A 22,722-nucleotide genomic window follows, 5' to 3' on the forward strand; every position below is an offset into this window, starting at 1 on the left:
TGATTTTTAAAAGGAAGGTGGCTTGGGATGACAGATAACAAGTATAAAAAGAGTCCCACAGTCATGGTGCCTGGATCAATGAGTAAGTGCCCCTGGTTAATCCATTCTTGATTCTGACCTGACTCAAGTCACGCAAATATAACTCTGCTTAATTTCACAGGAGTTTTGAAAAAATAAATATAAACATCCATTAGGGCAGTGATGGCGAACCTTTTAGAGCCTGAGTGCCCAAACTTCAACCAAAAGCCACTTATTTATTGCAAAGTGCCAGCACAGCAATTTAAGCAGTAATTTATTTCTCCTTGTTCATTGACAACTTTCAGTCATTCAGCCTCCTAAAGACACCAACGCAGTTGAAAGGAGGAGGGCAAATTCGCCTATCGTTGTGGGAAGATTCCGTAGGAAGATTATTTGAGTCCTGTCTGGTGAACCTCATGCTGGGGTGATGGCCTGGGTGCCCACAGAGAGGGCTCCGAGTGCCGCCTCTGGCACCAGTGCCATAGGTTCGCCATCACTGCATTAGGGGGTGCGTACATATAAATCTCAGAATAAAATTCGAAGCAAATTATACCAACCTATTGCTAGCGTTAAATCTCTTCTTAAAGCAAACCCAACAAGTCGCTGTGATTCTTTAGACATGATGACAGGAAAACCATTGTAGCTAGTTTCATTGATCAAGCTTTCAATGTCATCAACAGTCATGTTGTCTTGGGTAAGTACTGCCAGCGGAGGGTCATTTCTCCTTGGCCTCATCACATCACGAGCCAGGGTTGTGTGCGTGAATTCCTCTTTTGCATCCAAAAATGGATATCCATTGAGCCGTATGTGTGATTCATAGATGCCTTCACGTCCGAAAGCATCTCCTACCCACTTACTGGTCATCACAGCCGCCATCAAGGGCACAATGTATTCTAGGCCTCCTGTTAGCTCAAATACAATAACCACAAGCGACACAGTCATCCTGGTGACACCACCTAAAACCAAAGACAGAAAAGCAGAACACATTATATTCATTATCTTTTACCCATATCCAAGCAGTGCAGTGTCATCTGTCAATAGTCTTGTTTACGGTTATGCAGAAAAGGAAATTTAGTTAACATAAACAAAAAAAATATATTAATATACTGGCGGTCCCCTACTTAAGAACACTCAACTTACATACGACCCCTAGTTACAAACGGAACTCTGGATATTGGTAATTTATTGTACTTTAGTCCTAGGCTACAATAAACAGCTGTAACAGTTATCACAGGCGTCTGTAATTAAGCTTTAGTGTTAATCCTGGTTCTTATGACAACTCAACATTTTTAAAATCCAATTGCCACAGAGACCAAAAAAGTTCTGGCTGGGATTACAATGATAAAGTGTACAGTTCTGATTTACATACAAATTCAACTTAAGAACAAACCTACAGACCCTATCTTGTATGCAACCCGGGGACTGCTTGTATATTGTCTTTAAGACAATTCTTCCCAGAAATTGGCCATCGATGTGAATTAAAGCCCAGGTCCCACTATTGGCACTGCTCAAACGTCTCTTTTCTAAACCAATCATTGCAAAACAAAGGTTTCAGTCCAACAGAACAGGGAGAGCTTGTATATGTTCACACAAAGCAAATCTAACTTTAAAAAGTGTCTAGGGGGAGGTCTCGGTGTATATACAGCAGGGATTACACTAATAAGGATTAGAACTTGGCTTAACAAAATGAACACTGAAGCAGATATATTCTCTTCTTAAAGGGATATTCCCATGAAGATTCTTAAATATACTCAGGATAACAAAATAACACATTCGCTAATCCACTGTTATCAACAAAAATACAGCATTTCACAGATATAAACCTAATCTGTCTCCCCGGGATCCGACTGCAAATCTGAAAATGGCATGAAGATTCTTCTTCATGAATAGCTTCTTCTGTCTGCACACTGCAGTGCTCTCTGTCTCCTGACCCCAACCCCCCCCCCCCACACACACACACATAACAAGAATGGCTCAGGCAGCAGTGTGCAGAGACTTACTCTACAAGCTACAGACAGATAAGGTCTTTATCCAGGGGAGAGAGGCATAGCATAGCTGACTGTTATAGGCGAGTTAGCAGAGTGGAAAGTGTCATTGTGTTTTATATATCCACCTCCTCATCTCTGATCCTGTCTCATCTCTCTTTTACTATGTGTCAGATACAAGTACACTCTTTAAAAGCTAAATGAAAGTAAAGTTAGATAAACCCTGTACCCTTATAATCTAAGCAGATTGTCAGCACAGAGGAATCATGAAGTGGCTGCTTAGAGCCCACACTGTGGAATTTTACACGGACCATCACAGAGCTAAAACAGCAATAAAACTGAGTAAAATTGTAACTTAAGGAGGGTTAAAGTTTGAGAACTGTCTTTCCTGGGCAAACCCCCTTAATCCTTTACAGATGTGTAGAATAGTAAAGAAACACCACAGTAGAAGTTTAGGATATTTTTACAACCCTGCTGTATTCTAAGAAGAGTGGAGAGGGTGAATCACAAAAAAAGGGACAGGGTTTAAAGATGAAATCTCGAAAATCATCAGAGTTAGGGGGGTGACCTTGTGGCATTTATAACCTAATTAATTAACAGCGCTGGAATTAATCTCCACCAGGGATTTGGTTGACACCATGGTAAATATGCGTTCACAACTCTGCCACCCCGTTATCCACTTTGGGCGTGACAGGGCAGAAAAACCAAAAAAGGGGCTAAATGGGGTTTGTTATAAGCCTTGTCTCTCAGGCACGGTGTAATGAATTCCCCCAATAGGATGGAACATGTGTTTAGGTCACCTTCCAGTGGAGTAGGTCCATGTTCTGACCAACTCCACTGCTTTCACGCGGCTACAAGTTCGCAATTATTGGACTAGTTGTTATTGACAACTACATTACTTAGATCCTATGATGCTTTGTTCCATTGACCAACACTGAAAATGATCACCATATGGAACATAAACAAAACAGAAACATTATTATAAATGCAATTATATACTGACTATAAATTATATGTTAACATTTGGGTTCTTTATACATATCGTCTTTTAATACATTCCTTCTTTTAATTGCTCATAGATTTTTTAATGTGGCACAGTTACTGCTCTTACTTCCTGCTCTAGGCAGTACACACTTACCCAAACATGCTGCTGCCCCAACCATGGCATACAGTCCTGGGGTGATGCAGTCTGCTCCCACTTCACACCACTGCTTAAATATAAACCAGTCGTGGTGGTAGTATGCCAACTGTTCCACAGCAATGCCCACAATTCTTCCTGCTATTGCCCCAATAGCCATGCTTGGGATAAACAATCCTGAGGGCACCTGCAAATAGATAAACCTACTGAGTGAAGTGAGAATAAAAGGCCTATATTCAATTCATGGTGACCACAATTCACAATTGTGTCAATGGAAATGAATGGTAGTTCAAGGCTTTAGACAATTAGAGAATATTTCACTTAATAATTCAGCTCTATAAGCAGAGACTATCCAGTGACGGGTTAAGTCATTAGAAACTTAATCAGCTTTTCATCTATCGTCTGTGTGAGGCGAGAAAGCCAATTTATGTAAACTGCAGGAAGAAAAAGTGAGAAGACAAGAACATATTTACATAAAGTATAATACACAGACTGCTGTAACGCAATTTTGTTAAAAGTTTAGTCTTGTGCAACTGGTTATTCAAGCTGAAAACAAACTTCCACTTGAATAAGCAGTTCATATTGTACAATTGAAACCTCTTTATAACCTTCAATGAAACTTGGCTTTTGTATCAGAGATTAAAGTGAGAAGATCACATGTAAATCAACGTTATTAAAACGACATTTTATAACTTATACCGTGTAGGTAGGGAATATGATTACTAATAAGAGTGATATAGTATGAACTGTAAGCTCTTGTGTGCAGGGCCCTTATTCATATTGTCCCATGAGGCCATGTTAATGTTCTATAATTTCTTATTTTGTTAGTATATTTCCCACAGGATCTGTAAAGGCGTTATGGAATGACTGAGCTATAGAATATTTTTAGATTTTTTAATTATTATTAGAGTTATGTACTGGGACAAATCGCTACAGCACCAGTCTTCTCTGCCTTCCCAACAGCTATTAGGTGGCAAGTAGACAGAGGGGATTGGAGCTGTAGCAGTGAACTCAGGAGCTGCAAAAAAGGAAGAGGGGTACAAATTTATGGCAACTAGCGCTTACAGACTTATTACAAATGTAAACTAGTTTTCTACAATAAGCCCCATAGAAGTGATGGAAGAACAGAAGCTAAGAGTTCTCCACACTCCTGTATATGCAGAGCACAAATATTCCATGTCAGAGCATTGATAAGGAAACTTAAGAAATGTTTGCTTGATAAAAGTGTATTATTAAAGCATAAGTAAAATTTATCATATTCTCTACATCCGTGAGTTGCAGTGCATCTGCTATCTCCATATAGCAGTGCATATACCAGTTATTGCAATAATTTACTCTGGGATGCTGAAGTGTAGTTTTTACTTCTATTCGATGGACTCAGTTTGGTGCACTTTAATTTTAGTGAATTATTTTTAGAGGACTATCTTTTGTCATCACCAGGAACTTTGATGTTGATTTAGCCATTAATATTAAAATGGACCACTATGAATGTGGGGACACAAGTTTGCGGTCGGATATACGTTCCCGGTGGCGTGGTGTGCACACACACATGCTTATGGGCGGGCTTCACTATGGAGAGCTCCTCTCCAGGTCACTGCTGTATGCTTGCCTGGGATGCATCCGGGTAAGCATACGTGTGTGTGAAAGGAGCCTAACAGGTTTGGAGATATATGCCACAATTCAAGTAAACAGTTAAAAAATCTATAGGTTCTATAAAACTTTTTGGCACTATATAAAGGTTTAATACAGACCACACACGCTGGACATTGAAGCAAGCATTTGTGTTAAAAACTGAGCCAATTTAAGCCTACGAGTTGCTACATAGGATACAATTTAGGATGGTGATGCACGAAATGTAATGTACTGATATTTTTATGTTATATAGGTTTTATATGCATAAATATTTTTATAAATATTTTAGTAATCTTTCTTGTGTAATAAAACAACTTGATTTTTTACATTAACTATACTCAGCTACACTTCACAGGAAGAGTTTAATAGATTGGATGTATATAGTTTTGTAAGAAAACGTCGAGCATTAGCCCTGATTCAAAGGTCAGCGATTTGGTCAGTATCTTGCAAAAGTTAATTTAAGCCAAAGATGCAGCATGATTTGCTAGAAAATTGCTCCTTTTATGAAAAAGTATCAAACAGAAAAATAAAAAAAAGCAGATGAACAAAGAAATCCATAACTTAGAAATTAGTCTTTCCATCAGCTAGTCACATCACATAGGAAATAACAGTCAATTAATAACTTGCTATAAGAAATTAATTACCTTGATGCCAAATGTAAACACAGTCATAACGATCTTAAACACCAGTGCCAAGCACAGCTGCCAGATGGCAGAGTACACCCCATTACCAGCAGGCCGGTCCGGGATATCGTCCACAATGCTAGCGTTCATGTCATTTTTGTAGTCACACAGGGAGGAGGATTCGAGAGGACCGCAGTCTGTGAACAGTTCTTTGATCAGCTGACTGGTGTTGAAACGTGTATATGGATTTGGAAATGCAATGATTGCTGTGATAGCGGCAACTACAATAACCTCTAGTACTGGGTACTTCCCAAATTTTGTGGTCTTGCGTCGTCGGCACCAGGCGATATTTGCACGGATGAAAAAGGCTCCCCACAGTCCTCCAAACACACCAAGCAGAATGAAAGGGATGAGTTCAAAGAGGTACCAAGGAGTATGATATTCCACATAAAAAAGCACAAGACGACTGTTTCCAAATGGGTTAATTGACCTTAAAATAAAAGCGGCCACTAAAGCGGCAAAGAAAGATCTCCACAGGGTCTTCAAGGGAAAGTAGTAACTGACCTGGGGGTATAAAGACAAGCAGTTATGTGAAAATGCGTTCTTCACACAACAGTTATATTCTTCTAAACTCCCAAAAATATTTTTGTGACATTATACAGGAGTGATAAATATTTCTATGAGGTTATATGAGGCTGTTGTAAATAACCAAACAAAATACTATTACAAATATCTAGTGGTTTAGTGGGTTGAGGGATGGTGACAGGTTCACTTTAAAGAGTTGTATATATCTGATGGACAAGAAAAACAAAGATAACCTGAAGACTCTCACCTCTTCCAGACTAAAAAGGACTCCACCAATAGGGGCTCCAAAAGCTACAGAGACACCAGCTGCAGATGCTGCCGAAAGGACCTACGAGAGAAACCATTAAAAAAAATCCATCGTCCCATCATAAAAATGGCAGCGTAACACTAGCAGCTTGAGATATGTATAGTTACCCTATCCACTTAAAGGAATCAACTACTGAAAAAAAACACAAGAAAAACACATTCCCGGCACTGTCCGTTGCTAGTCTTGACACGCTGGGATCACCTTAGAAAAGAAACTTATTAGCAGCTGCTAATTATGCACTCTCCCACACTTGGGAGAGGAAGGAGACCAAGTTACGTCTCCTCGCATAATTAGCAGCCTGGAGCGCATGACATCGTCTCCGCTGATAATTTATGCCAAGTTTGTTTTCTAGGTGAGCCTAGCGTGTCAAGATTAGCGATAGACAGCACCAGGATCAAGATGAAGAGGAGCGGAGGTGAGTATTTCTAGGGGTTTTTTTTGTGTTTTTTTAGTGGTTGATTTCCCTTAAACATTGGCAGGGTAAACAAACAAGATTAAAATCCCTGTGGAGAAAGTGTAAGGTTTCTGCTAAACAACAAAGTATATAATAGATCACTCACCTCTCGTTTTTTTGCTTCATTTGTGCTGTACTTGGGAAAGAGGTAGGAAAATATATTTCCACAGCAACAAGCTACATGTACCAAGGGTCCTTCCTTCCCTAAGCTCAGACCTGAAGCCACGGCAAGTACCAGTGTGACCGTTTTGATCATTAAAGTCCACTTTCCCAAATAACCTCTGATAATGAAACCACTTAAAATGGTTTTGATCTGTAAAAATAATATTAATGAGTGCAATGTTTAATAGGAGATTTTAGAACATAAGCAAAAATAAAAAAATAAAATGAAAACACAAAATACACATATTAGTGTGTTTCAAAACTATACATGAACATAGTGATAAAGGCAACATAGAACATCCTGAAATCCTGGCACTGTAAAAAATGATATTTCTGGTACGGTGTTATACCCAGATATGACATACATATTCATCAGGCGTTTTTGGCCAAATGGGGTCAAAGTTCAGCATTTCTCAATGGGAAAATTCTATTTGTGCTGCTGAACCGCCAGTCATATTACTATGAAAATTACATAGGTCTACAAATCGTATTACTATGTGGGTAGAGACACTACTTCAGTTTGTCTTAATGCACTTTTTGAACACAAGCCAGATGTGAGCCATAACTGCATTTTTCATCATATAATAATATGACTTGGATCAATAGTCATAATCATCAATTCATGGAGGACCTTTATGATTCTAAATGTTGTTTGTGACTGGGTATATACCCTCACAGGAAGGCAAAATGCAGCCACAGAATTCACTGACTAAAAGTGCTTTTACAAGGAGGCCTTCTCATGGTAGGAATTTAACGAGAACATAACAAAATAGTTCAAAGGGCACAGGTTACCAATGGTTACGGGTGGAGAAAGGACAGATTTTTTTGTTTACAACGGTACAAAAAAAATGATCTAACTAAGATTTAACGCATAATCGTCATTTGAGATCATTTTTTATATTTGTATGGGGGAGTGTTGTGAATATTTTTGTAATATATTTTATCGAATCTGCTTACTTTGTATAATATCAGGCTCCAGAGCTCCCTCTTGGAGATCTGTATTCCAGACTGTGTAGTGAGAGCCTGTGGAACCGAATATGAGTATACATATATTCTCGCTGTGTGTATTTACACAGCTCTAAGCAGTGATGATTAACCACTTCACTTCAGCTTGATGTTTAAAAATAATGTACATAGCATATTACAGCAAGGGTTGTGTTTGTGTCTTAAAACTGAAGCAGAATTCCTTTAAGAAAAATTGTTCACACTATCCCTCCCCCCCCCCTAATATTAAAATTACACAACATTAATTTTTTAAATAGCATATGTTAGGTTGGGGAAAGGGCTTCTTTATGGGCCCTTCTAGTACTGCAAAAATGCCCCCACCTCTCTCTGGCCTTACATGGTTAAAAATTTGGCCAGACCTATACACACCTCTGGAATTCCTGAGCCACAAGCATATGGAGCAAACACTTTGACTAGACTGACCGCCAAAAAGGCAAAACTCAGAGCCCAGAAGATGTACATTATGTAGTTCATAATATATGATCCAGGACCCTGCAAAATGAAAGATAGGAACAGCATCACCAGTTGTGAATAAAATGTTGTATGCAATAAGGTGAATTAACATCCTGCATGTAAATCAGGCCACAGCTTCGTATTATGGAAGGAAAAATGCCAACTTACTTCTGCCTGACCTATTATGAGATCTGCCCATGTATTCCATTGAGGACACTTGTCTCTTTCTTCAAATGTGGCTTCATCAGAATCCCAGCAGCACTGTTCATGGTTAAACCAAAATGCAGTCATGCAAATTCCTTCCTTCAAATCTGCCATCCAATCCGCAGCAATGTCTATCAAGCCTGCCAGGGCACCTGTGGTACACATCAGCCATGTGAGAAAATGTATTAGTCCAAATAAACACACGGGCATCTCTGTGCAAATATCCAGGTCACAGATGAACATTACCTGAAGCCAAACCAGTTAGTGTTACCACCAGCCATCCCGACCAAGCATCATAAAGACTTTTTGATAACTCCCAAGCGGATTCCTTTTTCTTACTGTTAATCTAATGGAGGATAGAAAAACAAATCAGTCATGTTTCAACAATAAAAATGGGTTCAAGTGTAAAAAAAAAAAATTAATACCCTTCAATAAAATGTTACGTGCTCTAAAAAGCTACATGCTCCAAGACTGCTGAAAAGAACAACTCTTCTCGTAAAAAATAAATCCTTAACCAGCGCTGTCAACCGGAAAATAAAAATAAGTTATGCCTGAAAAGACTGATGCTGAACCAAATATTTTGTCTAAATTTGTTTTTATTCAGTAAAATTGGGTAAAAAAAAAAAAACTTTATAAATAATGTATTGTCACACTGGTGGTGACCCATAGAATAAAAATAAATTTATGGTACAGTAAACTTCCAAAAAAAGAAAAGGGAAAAATCGTAAACAAAAATTGAATATTTTCCACCAAGAAAGAGTAGAAATTTTACATTTTGTACAATGTTCCAATGTAAATCTGCTGTGAATGGCGCTCCTTCAATTCTACGACCTGTCGTGTGCACACACAGCCGTTTACCAAGACATATAGGGTATCGACACACCCAGGAAAAGTTGGATTTCAAACTTTGTGGAGCTTTTTGTCATTTATCCACTGTGAAAATAGTCAAAATTAAATGATTTGTCCCAAAAAAATTACATTTTCTTAATCGCACCTCCATTTTTGGCTAACCAACTTCTTAAAAGTGTTTTTTCACACATTGAGTGGCATCGTTTTTATAATGACATTACTTACAGAATTTTACTATTATTTAGGTCTCTGAAAGTCAGAATTTTCAAAAGGATATACATGTCAATATTTCTAGCACCTTACCCGTCTGTGGCGTTCCCGATCTTTACACTTTTCCCGTACCCAGTCAATTGTATGGAAATCATCATAGGTGCCCACCCCTGGAATAGGCTCATCCAACAAGTCCAGCAAGTGCGTTGAGCTGCTGATGCCTCCTCCGTTGGTCATTGTATAGTGTGTGCCTAGTAAGAAATATACAATATTTTATTATGCTGTAACTAAATATATGACTACTAAAAAGATTGAGGGAAGGCTAAAAAAGGCAATTACGAAAAGTAGAAGTGTAGCTTTAACCCCTTTTGCGCTCCGCGCCGTAACTCTACAGAGCTGGGTCCTGCGAATAGCGCTCAGCGCAGTAGAGCTGCAGCGCGGAGACTATGACGGTTCGGCTCTGCAGAAGAGCCGAGCCGGCATCGGGGGTCACGGGATGTCAGCGGGTAACAACCGCGGTCGGAGTAAGCTCCGACCGCGAGTGTTTAATCCGCTAAATGCCACGGTCAGCACGACCACAGCATTTAACTTGCCTTTGTGGGGTCTTTCCCCCCACGATCGCATGTGCATAGGCTGACAGTGCTAATACTCTGCAATACATCAGTATTGCAGAGTATGATCATGAACAAGCAATCAGATGATTACTTGTTCATGTCTCATGGTGGAAATAGTTAAAAAGTAAAAAAAAAAATGTTTGTTTCTTAAAATCTGAGCAAACAAGTCACTTTTCCTTAATGCTAAACAAACCTAGCAGCCTTACAGCGAGTCTATCCGTACACAGCAAAAGGCTAGTTAGTTGCAGAAATATTCATTTGCTTTGCATTAAGAAACTGCAACACATCACACTTTCTGAATGTGCATTCACCCTATCAGTCCTGTGGCTCCTTTTGAAATAGGGGATTTTAAAATTGCCTTGTCAGAAAATAAGCAGATGTTCACTGGCTGTTCCCCTCACGTTGGTGTGTGGAGACTAGCTGTTATGAAGTCTCCCATACACTGCACTTGGTTTCCTGCACTACACTGCACTAAGGATGTGACAGACAGAACACCGTTCCGGCAATACGACTCCTTTCATCATAGTGAAATATGATGGAAGGTGTCCCTGATGGCCAGCGGAACGGTAGCACTGAACTGTCATCATGATAACATTACAGTGCAGTTGTTCCACCTGCAGACAGGGATTGCTTTATATCATATGTATCCACTATTAACAGAGTCCGCTCCATGGCACTATGCTCGGTCATGAAATCTGGCCAGCACATGGGCCAAGCATGGTCATGTGTGCCAGTTTAACTTATGCAAGACTTTATAGAGATTTAGTAACCAATATAGACATAAACTGCAGAACTGAAGGTGTCAATAGATTCAAGGGATTTTCCAGGAATTACTATGGACTTGTGAGTGACTAACAACCTGCTTTTGAAAGATGCTGGCTCCACGTAGTGGCTGGAAGCTGTAACTACAAGTGCTTCACATTCACTTTTAACGACGCCATACATTTTTGTTGATGCAGCGCCAAACTGCTAATCAGTGTGGTCCATGGAGGTTGTCCCTACACAGATCAACTGGTGTAGAGTCTACACAGAGGGCAGGCCATCAATACAAATTCATGGAAAAATCCTTTTAAGTTAGGACCCTTTCAGAGTGCGATCAGGGTTTAGTCAGGGAAAAACTTTTTCATCAGAGTTCAATCAGTTTTCAGTCAGAGTTTATTCATTGTCCAGTTACTCACACGCTTTTTTGTGGTTTTCAATACATGTTTTTCAATGTGTGGTCTATCTTTTTTAAGCAAAATGATCAGCGAAAAAAACATGTGGCACTTGTATGGTGCGTTTTTCATGCGTGTGACTTGCAAAAGTAGAGCATGCTGAGATTTTAATGGGAAAAAATGCAAAAAGGGTTTTGTCAATGGGTCAGAGTGCATTGCAAGTTCTGTGAGTCCAATAAAAGTGCAGTACATGCATGTGAAAAGCGCAAGTGTGAAAGGGGCCTAAAAAAAGAAGAAGAGGGGAACCAATACAAAAACTTCTATTCAGTGTATGAGCAAACAGATACGGAAACTAAAGGATGATGGCAAAAAAGCACCCCTGAAACAGAGACCTAACAAAATATACATAGGAATCAAAAAATAAAAGTCCAAATAAACAAGCAGTAAATATTTCCAACAATGGTTAAACCCGTCACCAGGGAAACCGCTGCCTGAACCCGTAGGGGGAAACGCACACTGCGCATGCACGAGTTTTGAGACAAGACCTCGGGAGGAAGGGGAGGAGACCGATAACAAGGAGGCAGGGCTGGTGGCAGGAGTTACCCGATGAGGCGGCCAGGAGAGTGGATAAATGCTTGACTGCTGTTCCCCAAACCACACCCCCCTGACAGGTTACTGTCCACAGATATAACTATATTTTTCAGGATAAAGGTAGCATTGAACATGTGCAGAAACTACAAAAAAGTGTTTTTGCTGGTTTATAAGCAGTTTCCCTGGTGTGGGTTCCTTTTAAATAGAAGAAAATAAATCCTGCTGCTGAAATAACAGGAAAGGAAGTAAGCCTTTTACAATGTGGACAGAGCACGTCGCTGACAAGTTTATCGGCTTCAAATAGGAATCTTTGCTCTTTACCCCATTTCCACATGGTAAATGCTCAACATTAATCATTACCAATAATAAGAAGTAGAGCAAAGTTCTGACACCGCATTCACATATTTATATATAGAAGGTCCCTATAAAATATGTGTACAAATTACACACCTACACTTGTTTAATGTTTAACACACAGAACTACTCGCACATACATTACGCATATTTGTCATGCAAAGCTATCTGAATAGGGTGAATATAGAGCTAAAGTTTGTGGTTTTGAGACATTTCATCTACTTTCCTACAGTTGAGAATGATCACTGCTATTAGGAGTCATAAAATGTTTCCACAATGCTGATCAGGAGGACTACACACACTGCAGATCAGATACAAGTGATCTCACGCCTCCTTTGCCAGGCCTTCGGCCCGGGTGAAGCACAAGGTCGTGTGCATGAAGCCTCAGGTGTATTTGCCGTTATGAGTAAGGGGGTGGGTGAGAGGCTAATTTTATCAGAGCTGTGTTTCTCTAGATATGACTTCCTTCTTCAAAGAAAATGTGGCCTTGTTCCCAAAGAAATTGTTTACACAGGCACTGTCATTTTCCTAAAGCAGTTTAGGATATTAAAAGAATAATACCACAAATATATTTACAGCTAAAGGGGACCTGTCACCAAGTACAAAATTTGCTTGTACAAAGTCAAATTTACTTCATTACTTTTACACCCTGCTTCAGGCAGGGTGTAGTGGAAGACCAACTTTGAGAGCCTCACAGTACCATCACATGCGACCAAAGAATCTGATGGGTTAACGACTGGCCTCAGCATGTGAGTCTTCTTACTACACACGGACTGAACAACAACCAGGTCCACAGACTGAGAACATTTGTGTGCAGCCGGCCTTAGCGATGCTGCATTATTTCGGTGGATAAATATTCTCATTCTCGTTTTAAAGTAAAACATGTGACCAGATTTGGGGCCAACAAATTACCGATATGTCTTAGCAGTGCCATCAGGCTCACAGCGGCGCACCTGCCACAGCATTAGCTTCAGGCGGTGCGGCTGTGGTCGGGAGTGCACTGGCAGCATCTATATACAAACAGTATGTGACAGGCAGCGACGTGGCTCATATAACTGGTGGTTTAGTGGTACCAAAGTTAATAAAAGGTTCCCTTTAAATTATTTCCAGGATTCAGCTTATTTTGACATGTAGAGCCTGAAGAACCTTCTGAACCAGTACTTCAGGTCAGACACATCACAAATGACAGAAAATTAAGTAAAAAAATAACAAAAAAAATAAAAAATAGTTCATTACTGACTGGGTTTAATTTACAGCACAGAAGTTTGTGGAGTTATTTTTACAGCTTTGGGTTGTTCCTACCAATAAGTTCAGCACCGAACAGCCACAAATCAGATGAGTGCCTTACCACTCCCCTCTCCCCTATGGGAATACCAAAGATAATTGTGCTAAGGGTTAACTTTAAACCTAGGGACAAACCTTTTAAAAAAAGGTTAAAAAACGATTAAAAAAGGGGCCTAAAAGGGCAATTTGTCTTGCTTTGTGCAGCGCTGCGTAATCTGTAGGCGCTATATAAATTGTTATTACATTGGGAACAAGGAATGAATGGGTTTGGGGGCGACAGAGTTTTTGCCTTATTCTAGATCAGCGCGGTATAATTTAATAAGTTGGGCTTTTTCTAACTTTATTTACAACGACAGAATAAAAAAAAATAAACAATGTACTATAATATTGAGAATCTGGCTTTTTTTTTTTCCTTAAAAGCAAAAAGATTTTTATATGAGCCAAAGCCACTCAGCCCTACTTGTAAAGCAGTTGACGAGACTGAGTCCATTGACCAAATAATAGGAGGTACAATTCATTACATCATAGTATAACATGACTCAATTTATCAGCGTCTAACCTGGTGGACCCTGACCACACTTGTACCTGCTAAATTCACTACATCCAATCTTTGCCTTCTTCTCAAAGATAAGGAGTATACAGAATGAATACTGAGAACTCTTTACATTGCATTTCAAGATTTCTAAGCAAACCCCTTTTAAGGGGTCAGATTTAACATAACATGTATTATTCAGATTATGGCAGCAAGAAGAGATTAGCACATTCCAGCTCTTATTACATTCTCAAACTTAGAATATATAATTAGCTCCGCCATTACCATTTTCTGCAGGCCTTTTAGTTGGGATATTTTGAAGGATTTACAAGTACAGAATGTGATATCCGTCTACAGACAGAACTAAAATAAATGGACTTACACCAGGAGGGGAATGGAGTGACTCAGCATCTTTTTGAATAATTGTGGTACAGAAATCTGCCCTTGTAGCAGCCAACAGACTGATAAGTCTGTCATTTAGTGCTTGTATGTTGCAATGGCGATTGTAACTTTCTAATTGCACCCTCAAAGAATGGAGCAGTGGGTCACCCATGTATGCTGCTGCTCCATTCACCATCTACAGAACTGACGAAACAGATGAGTATGGCACTTGGCCATATCCAGCAGTGCCAAGGAGATAAATAAAGCAGCAGGGGCAATACCCAAAAGGTTGCTCTATTCATCTGGGGTACAACCATGGGAATCCCATCGGGGGTTTCCCACTGATCAGCAAGGTGGCCCCTATAAATGTGGGTTCTTTTCATTCTACTTCCACTCGTGCCACATAGACATCTATGGGACCTCTGGCATGGCTCACAGGACAAGCTCTTTATGGGAAGACACATTTAAAATAAAATAATTCCACCAAAAAAAAAAAAAAATCTATTTTTATACCACTATACGAATAGAAAAGTAAAGCTTCGGCCCCTGCAAGGTAATGAAGAACAAATGAAATTGAAATGACCTTCAGCTAAATGTAAATGCAACGCATGAGGACTCCAGCTTGTACATTACATTATCCGATTATCTATAGTCCATAGAAGAAGACTGAACTGCGTGTTATGTAGCAGGAAGCGGCCTCTCATTGCCCCCAGTAGTGTAGTACACACCTGTACGTCTGTTACTGAAGGAATGCGTGCGGATACCGTACCGCGGCAGATGATTGGCCGATCCCCCCACACTGAGCCGGGATCGACCAATCAATGCCCAGCTACACAGCACGGTCACCTACTAGCATTGCTTCCAATGCGCAGTGTACACCTGCGTTATGTCCTATGGCGCGGCCGCTCCCATAAGGAGACCTTCCTCAGCACATTGCGTACGACATATGGTGCAAGTAGTACATGACAGGGGAGGAAAATGGAGTCCTCCCTGCAAGGCCGGCAGTCACAGGGCGCACACATTACACACAGCGGCCGCCTACGTTACTACCACACAGATCCTACACAATGACGAGGCGCACGTACTCCACACAGCCCTACCTCGTTTATGTAGCTCCCGCAGAGGAATACTGTCTCCTCCTCCTCCATCATAGGGCAGGTAGGGATCGCTAGGGGTCTCCATGGAGGACACGGCGGCACCGAGCTCAGCCTGTCACAGCGGCAGGATCAGGAGGAAGCTGCCATGTTCTCTCCTGTGCTGCCTCCTTGCAGTGACTGACGGTGACGTCACCACGTGATCACCGCTCCCGGCGGCTACAGAATGGCTGAGGGAGAAGCGAATCAGTGCGCACAGGATATAGCACAGCCCCTATACATGTAATGTACACAGGATAAAGCACAGCCCTTATACATGTCATGTACACTGCCCCCTGCACTATGCACAGGATATAGCACAGCCCCTATACATGTAATGTACACAGGATAAAGCACAGCCCTTATACATGTCATGTACACTGCCCCCGGCACTATGCACAGGATATAGCACAGCCCCTATACATGTAATGTACACAGGATAAAGCACAGCCCTTATACATGTCATGTACACTGCCCCCTACACAGGATGTAGCACAGCCCCTATACATGTCATGTACACTGCCCCCTACACAGGATATAGCACAGCCCCTATACATGTAATGTACACAGTATATTGCACAGCCCCTATACATGTCATGTACACTGCCCCCTGCACTATACACAGGATATAGCACAGCCCCTATACATGTAATGTACACAGTATATTGCACAGCCCCTATACATGTCATGTACACTGCCCCCTGCACTATACACAGGATATAGCACAGCCCCTATACATGTCATGTACACTGCCCCCTACACAGGATATAGCACAGCCCCTATACATGTAATGTACACAGGATAAAGCACAGCCCTTATACATGTCATGTACACTGCCCCCTACACAGGATGTAGCACAGCCCCTATACATGTCATGTACACTGCCCCCTACACAGGATATAGCACAGCCCCTATACATGTAATGTACACAGTATATTGCACAGCCCCTATACATGTCATGTACACTGCCCCCTGCACTATACACAGGATATAGCACAGCCCCTATACATGTAATGTACACAGTATATTGCACAGCCCCTATACATGTCATGTACACTGCCCCCTGCACTATACACAGGATATAGCACAGCCCCTATACATGTCATGTACACTGCCCCCTACACAGGATATAGCACAGCCCCTATACATGTAATGTACACAGTATATTGCACAGCCCCTATACATGTCATGTACACTGCCCCCTGCACTATACACAGGATATAGCACAGCCCCTATACATGTAATGTACACAGTATATTGCACAGCCCCTATACATGTCATGTACACTGCCCCCTGCACTATACACAGGATATAGCACAGCCCCTATACATATCATGTACACTGCCCCCTGCACTATACACAGGATATAGCACAGCCCCTATACATGTCATGTACACTGCCCCCTACACAGGATATAGCACAGCCCCTATACATGTCATGTACACTGCCCCCTACACAGGATATAGCACAGCCCCTATACATGTAATGTACACAGTATATTGCACAGCCCCTATACATGTCATGTACACTGCTCCCTGCACTATACACAGGATATAGCACAGCCCCTATACATGTAATGTACACAGTATATTGCACAGCCCCTATACATGTCATGTACACTGCCCCCTGCACAGGATATAGCACAGCCCCTATACATGTCATGTACACTGCCCCCTACACAGGATATAGCACAGCCCCTATACATGTAATGTACACAGTATATTGCACAGCCCCTATACATGTCATGTACACTGCCCCCTGCACTATACACAGGATATAGCACAGCCCCTATACATATCATGTACACTGCCCCCTGCACTATACACAGGATATAGCACAGCCCCTATACATGTCATGTACACTGCCCCCTACACAGGATATAGCACAGCCCCTTTACATGTAATGTACACAGGATATAGCACAGCCCCTATACATGTCATGTACACTGCCCCTATACATGTCATGTACACTGCCCCTATACATGTCATGTACACTGCCCCCTACATAGGATATAGCACAGCCCCTATACATGTAATGTACAGGATATAAGAAAAGCCCCTATACATGTAATGTACACTGCCCCTTACACTGTACACAGGATACAGCACAGCCCCTATACATGTCATGTACACTGCCCCTATACATGTCATGTACACTGCCCCCTACATAGGATATAGCCCAGCCCCTATACATGTAATGTACAGGATATAAGAAAAGCCCCTATACATGTAATGTACACTGCCCCTTACACTATACACAGGATATAGCACAGCCCCTATACATGTAATGTACACAGTATATTGCACAGCCCCTATACATGTCATGTACACTGCCCCCTGCACTATACACAGGATATAGCACAGCCCCTATACATGTCATGTACACTGCCCCCTACACAGGATATAGCACAGCCCCTATACATGTAATGTACACAGTATATTGCACAGCCCCTATACATGTCATGTACACTGGCCCCTGCACTATACACAGGATATAGCACAGCCCCTATACATATCATGTACACTGCCCCCTGCACTATACACAGGATATAGCACAGCCCCTATACATGTAATGTACACTGCCCCTACACAGGATATAGCACAGCCCCTATACATGTAATGTACACAGGATATAGCACAGCCCCTATACATGTCATGTACACTGCCCCTATACATGTCATGTACACTGCCCCTATACATGTCATGTACACTGCCCCCTACATAGGATATAGCACAGCCCCTATACATGTAATGTACAGGATATAAGAAAAGCCCCTATACATGTAATGTACACTGCCCCTTACACTGTACACAGGATACAGCACAGCCCCTATACATGTAATGTACACTGCCCTCTACACTGTACACAGGATATAGCACAGCCCCTATACATGTAATGTACACTGCCCCCTACACAGGATATATAACCGCTCTTACACTACTCCCAACCTGTACATATAATGATCCAGAAAGTGAAGCTAACCCAGTGCACACTGCAGCCTCTCCTACACATATACTGTACACACTAAGCTGCTTGGGACCACCCTAAATATTACCTATACTGCGGGAGTCCAGAAACTGGGAATTAGGGGAATTGTAGGGGGGCAATTTCTGTGCCACCACACAAAGCAACCTCCCCCTCCTCCACACACACACAATTGTTTCTCATCCTCTACTACACCACATCGCATACATAAGTTCAATATTACCATGGACCCTGGACTGTAAAGAAATTTGGCCTCCCAAATAGTCTGATCTAATATTTAGTGCAAAATATCTAACATTACAAAACATGCTACAAAGAAGCTACAACATAAAGTATTACAAGGGGACAATACAAAAAACAATATTACTACATAGATACAGCACCAGAACCAAACTTGCTACATAAATACAGTACTGCTACAGAGATTACAAAATACATATGTTACCATAACCAAAACTGGCTGGCAAGTCAGCTTCTTCCAGCCACAAACCATCACTGCAGATTTAGCATCAAATTTAAGGTTCCTCACTCCTTCACCATCTACAGTACTTCGCCTTCGTATCACAAACGTGGTGGCAGTATGACTCACCCTACCTGGGTCAGAGTGTGACACAAGGAGTCTCCAGGCAGCATTGCACTCTTAAAGACGCGGCTTTAAAGGGACATTCTCACAAAGTTTCTTAAATTTACTCAGGATAACAAATTTCACGTTCTCTGATTCAACATTATTAACAAAAATACAGCATTTCACAGATATAAGTCCAACCTGTCTCTGAGTCCTGCTGCACACAATTTCAGTTGCAACTAGTAACGACCCTATAACTTCTGACAAGGGGTTGGAGCAGCCATCTTGGATTTCTGTGTGACGGCAGTGGAGCCAAATTTCTCTCTCTCTGCTCCCTGGACTTTAGCCTTGTCCACTGCAGTCCAGGACGGAGCTCACACTGACACATACACTGACTTCCTGCCAGCAGCACCCTGAGGCCCCTTTCACACTTGCATTTTTCACGCACGTTTTCTGCGCATGATTTTGATGTGCAGAACTTGCATTGCACTCTGGCCTATTGTAATCAATGGGTATTTTCAGACGTGCATTTTTTTCACGCGCATATTTTTGAACGCGAGTTTAAATATCAGCATGCTCTACTTTTGCAAGTCACGGGCGTGAAAAACGCACCATACAAGGTGGAGACGCATCAAAAACGCATTGCACTCTGAGACACTTGCAAGGTCAATGCAAGTGCAATGCGTTTTTCATGCATCAATTGCCATAGAAAAGATAGAGCTCAGTCCTGAGTCCTTTCACACGCATTATCTGCGCATGAAAACGCATTGAAATTGCATTGAAAATGCACGTGAAAAACTGAGACACTGAACAAACTCTGAGTGAAAACTGATTTAACTCTGATGAAAAATGTCAGTTTTTCACTGACCAAACCCTGATCGCACCCTGATCAAACTCTGACGTGATCTGCAACGCAAGTGTGGAAGGGGCCTGAGGAGAACTACAAGCTACAGACAAGTTATTTATCTGGGGAGGCACAGCAGATCTAGTGTGTTGTGCAATAGCAAAGATGTAGGAGAGCCGACTGTCATTTTGTGTAATAGGCAGCTCATGATATCTGATCTCTCTCATCTCTCTATGTATCAGATACTAGTACAATGTTCAGAAGGTAAATGAAAGTGTATATAAACCTGTACCCTGATAATCTAACCAGACTATATCTCACAGAACTAGATGGATCATAATGTGCCTGCTTAGGGAGTTCCCACCCACACTCTGGGATTTTACACTGACCAGCCTGGGGAGTGATAGGAGATGAAACAGCAAAAAAAAAAAAAAAAAGTAAAATTGTGAATTAAGGGGTTAAAAAGGGGTTGAAATTTGAAAATTTTCTTTAGGAAAACCCCTTTAAAGATGTAGAGGTCATTGACTGACAACTTCAGATCTCAAGTACTATTATTTTCAGGGGAGTTATGCCCCCCCCCCCCCCCCCCCAGAGTCCTTCTGGCTCATTAACAGAATTTTAAAAAGTTAATTTTAGAAAGAGGGAGACCATGGATAACAAATATAAGAAGATTACCAGTGACAGTGCCTGGATAAACGAGTAAGTGTCCCTGGTTTTCATGTTTCATTTTGATGGTAGATTTCCTTCAAATCTGGCCACTAAAGGTTCATGATTGAAGGACTGACCACGGTCATATGTTTTAGCCCTAAGAGCCACATCATATTTCTGTCTTTCATCAGTGAGTCAAGGTTACCCATAGATAAGGTATAATGGAAAGCATTGGAAAATACATCCATCACTCATAGGCTATAATGACTATGACATGGCAATTTCTCAGAAATTACATAATACACAAAAAAAAAATATATAGTGATTTTCTCCACAACATGCTGGCAGCAGATTATAATGCTTGGGAAGGTGGTGGATTCCTTTTAAAGAGAACCCGTCAGGCAAAATAACCCCCCTAAACTAAACCTAAGCAATGAGGTCCTAAAGCTGTATGCAAATGACCTGTGAAATGTCCAATGAAGCATTAGCATATTCAAGCTGTCCACTCTATTCATGAGTGGGAGGCACAGCCACACCCCCAGTGCTTGACTGACAGCCTGTATAATGATGTGAGGCTGTATAATGATGTACTTCCTGGTGCTGGTGGCCACGCCCCCTGCAGCCTGTGTGTGCATGTGTGTGTGTATAGGAGAGATACAGCAGCTCCAGGCAGCCATGTTACAGCAGAACATGTCAGATTCATGTGTAGCTGATGTCTGTGTCTCTCACCTGTATATTAGGAGGATGCAGCATGTCAGCAGATGCAGCACTCACACTAGCAATACTTTACTATACATTACACACAGACATGAGCAGGGGGAGGAGAGGGGAGGGGGAACAGGGGTGACATCACTGCCCCTGACCATGTGACCAGCCTCATTTACAGGATAAAAAATAGATGATTTTACAATAATTAATGTATGAAATAACTAGATAAAGGCTGGGATGGGATCCTTGTGAGCTGCTCCAACAGGTAGTGATGACAGGACTAGTGACACAGACCTGATGACAGGTGTCCTTTAAACTGGGAAATGTTCCATTAGAATTGGAGTTTCAGGTCAAGACGGAGTCCAACAGGGATGAATGAGTGACCTGCCAAAAAATGGAGTATACAGGACCCTATTTTCATAATGACTTGGAGTCCTAGTCACTGTGCCCCTAGCCAAGGATAGTTGTTAGGCAGATAATCTGGCAATATGTCCTGGTCGAGATAAACATGCCAAAACGCCAAACCTACACTTCAGGTCTGCTCATCTCTAGTTATAAAATGTACAGTTGCTCTAAAAGGGAACCGGTCATCATTTTTCACAAAAGATAAAAAGGAAAACCCACCTTATAGTTTATTATGCAATTTCTCCAGAGTACAGAGGCCCCCACATGTGGCTGTTACTTGTTTTAGGGGCGCACAGTGAGGCACAGAAGGGAAGGAGCGCCCTGCAGCTGCCAGGATTTTAGTTTCCTCATTGGCCCCCTTTTCAGGCCCCTTTTTTCACTTTTTTACTGTTTCCACCATGGGACATGAACAAGCAATCATCTGATACTTCCATGTGATCAGATACATACATCGGGTAGATGTTGGAAATGTAACTGGGTAAAGAACCTTAGATTACATCACCCTGGTCACATGATATGCTGAAAAAAGACACAGGAAATGGCAAGGTGTAGATGGGCGGGGGTGGCCGAGCAGTACATGCCCCCTCTAATGCCAGGGATTATAAGATAAAGTTTATTTATGGGGATGTAAGGGAAACAATTTTAGCTAAAAGAAGGGTGTCAGAAAAGGTGGCAACAGGTTCCCTTTAAAGTTTCAATACCGAAAAAAAGAGCTGCAAAATACTTAGAAAAAATATATATCCTTTATTGAAATTCCATACAAATTAATGCACATATATATCCCAAAAATGGGGAAATTCAGTATATGGGGGAAACAAGTCATCCTAGATGAAACAAATCAGTGAAAAAAAACAGTGAAAATACAAATCCCACATATTTACAGAATATACTCAAGTATA

The 22,722-nt window shown here is 41.3% G+C and overlaps 1 protein-coding gene across 4 annotated transcripts in view; it reads right to left on the reverse strand.

The window, feature by feature from the left end:
• Nucleotides 1–22,722, reverse strand: part of CLCN3 (chloride voltage-gated channel 3) — a 51,797-nt gene that overhangs the window by 9,718 nt on the left and 19,357 nt on the right. For 2 of the 4 annotated variants that reach the window (XM_072119932.1, XM_072119916.1), the window contains exons 3-11: nucleotides 9,719–9,876; nucleotides 8,813–8,912; nucleotides 8,531–8,718; nucleotides 8,279–8,401; nucleotides 6,849–7,055; nucleotides 6,229–6,309; nucleotides 5,418–5,960; nucleotides 3,142–3,328; nucleotides 576–974 (exon numbers count right to left, since the gene is read on the reverse strand). In XM_072119932.1, coding sequence (XP_071976033.1) covers nucleotides 576–974; nucleotides 3,142–3,328; nucleotides 5,418–5,960; nucleotides 6,229–6,309; nucleotides 6,849–7,055; nucleotides 8,279–8,401; nucleotides 8,531–8,718; nucleotides 8,813–8,912; nucleotides 9,719–9,876 — 1,986 coding nt within the window. Of the gene's footprint in view, nucleotides 1–575; nucleotides 975–3,141; nucleotides 3,329–5,417; nucleotides 5,961–6,228; nucleotides 6,310–6,848; nucleotides 7,056–8,278; nucleotides 8,402–8,530; nucleotides 8,719–8,812; nucleotides 8,913–9,718; nucleotides 9,877–15,635; nucleotides 15,859–22,722 lie in introns of those variants that run through there. The other 2 variants (XM_072119925.1, XM_072119940.1) reach the window with 2 other exon arrangements.

This window comes from Engystomops pustulosus, chromosome 1 (assembly GCF_040894005.1).
Source record: "Engystomops pustulosus chromosome 1, aEngPut4.maternal, whole genome shotgun sequence".
NCBI lineage: Eukaryota > Metazoa > Chordata > Amphibia > Anura > Leptodactylidae > Engystomops > Engystomops pustulosus.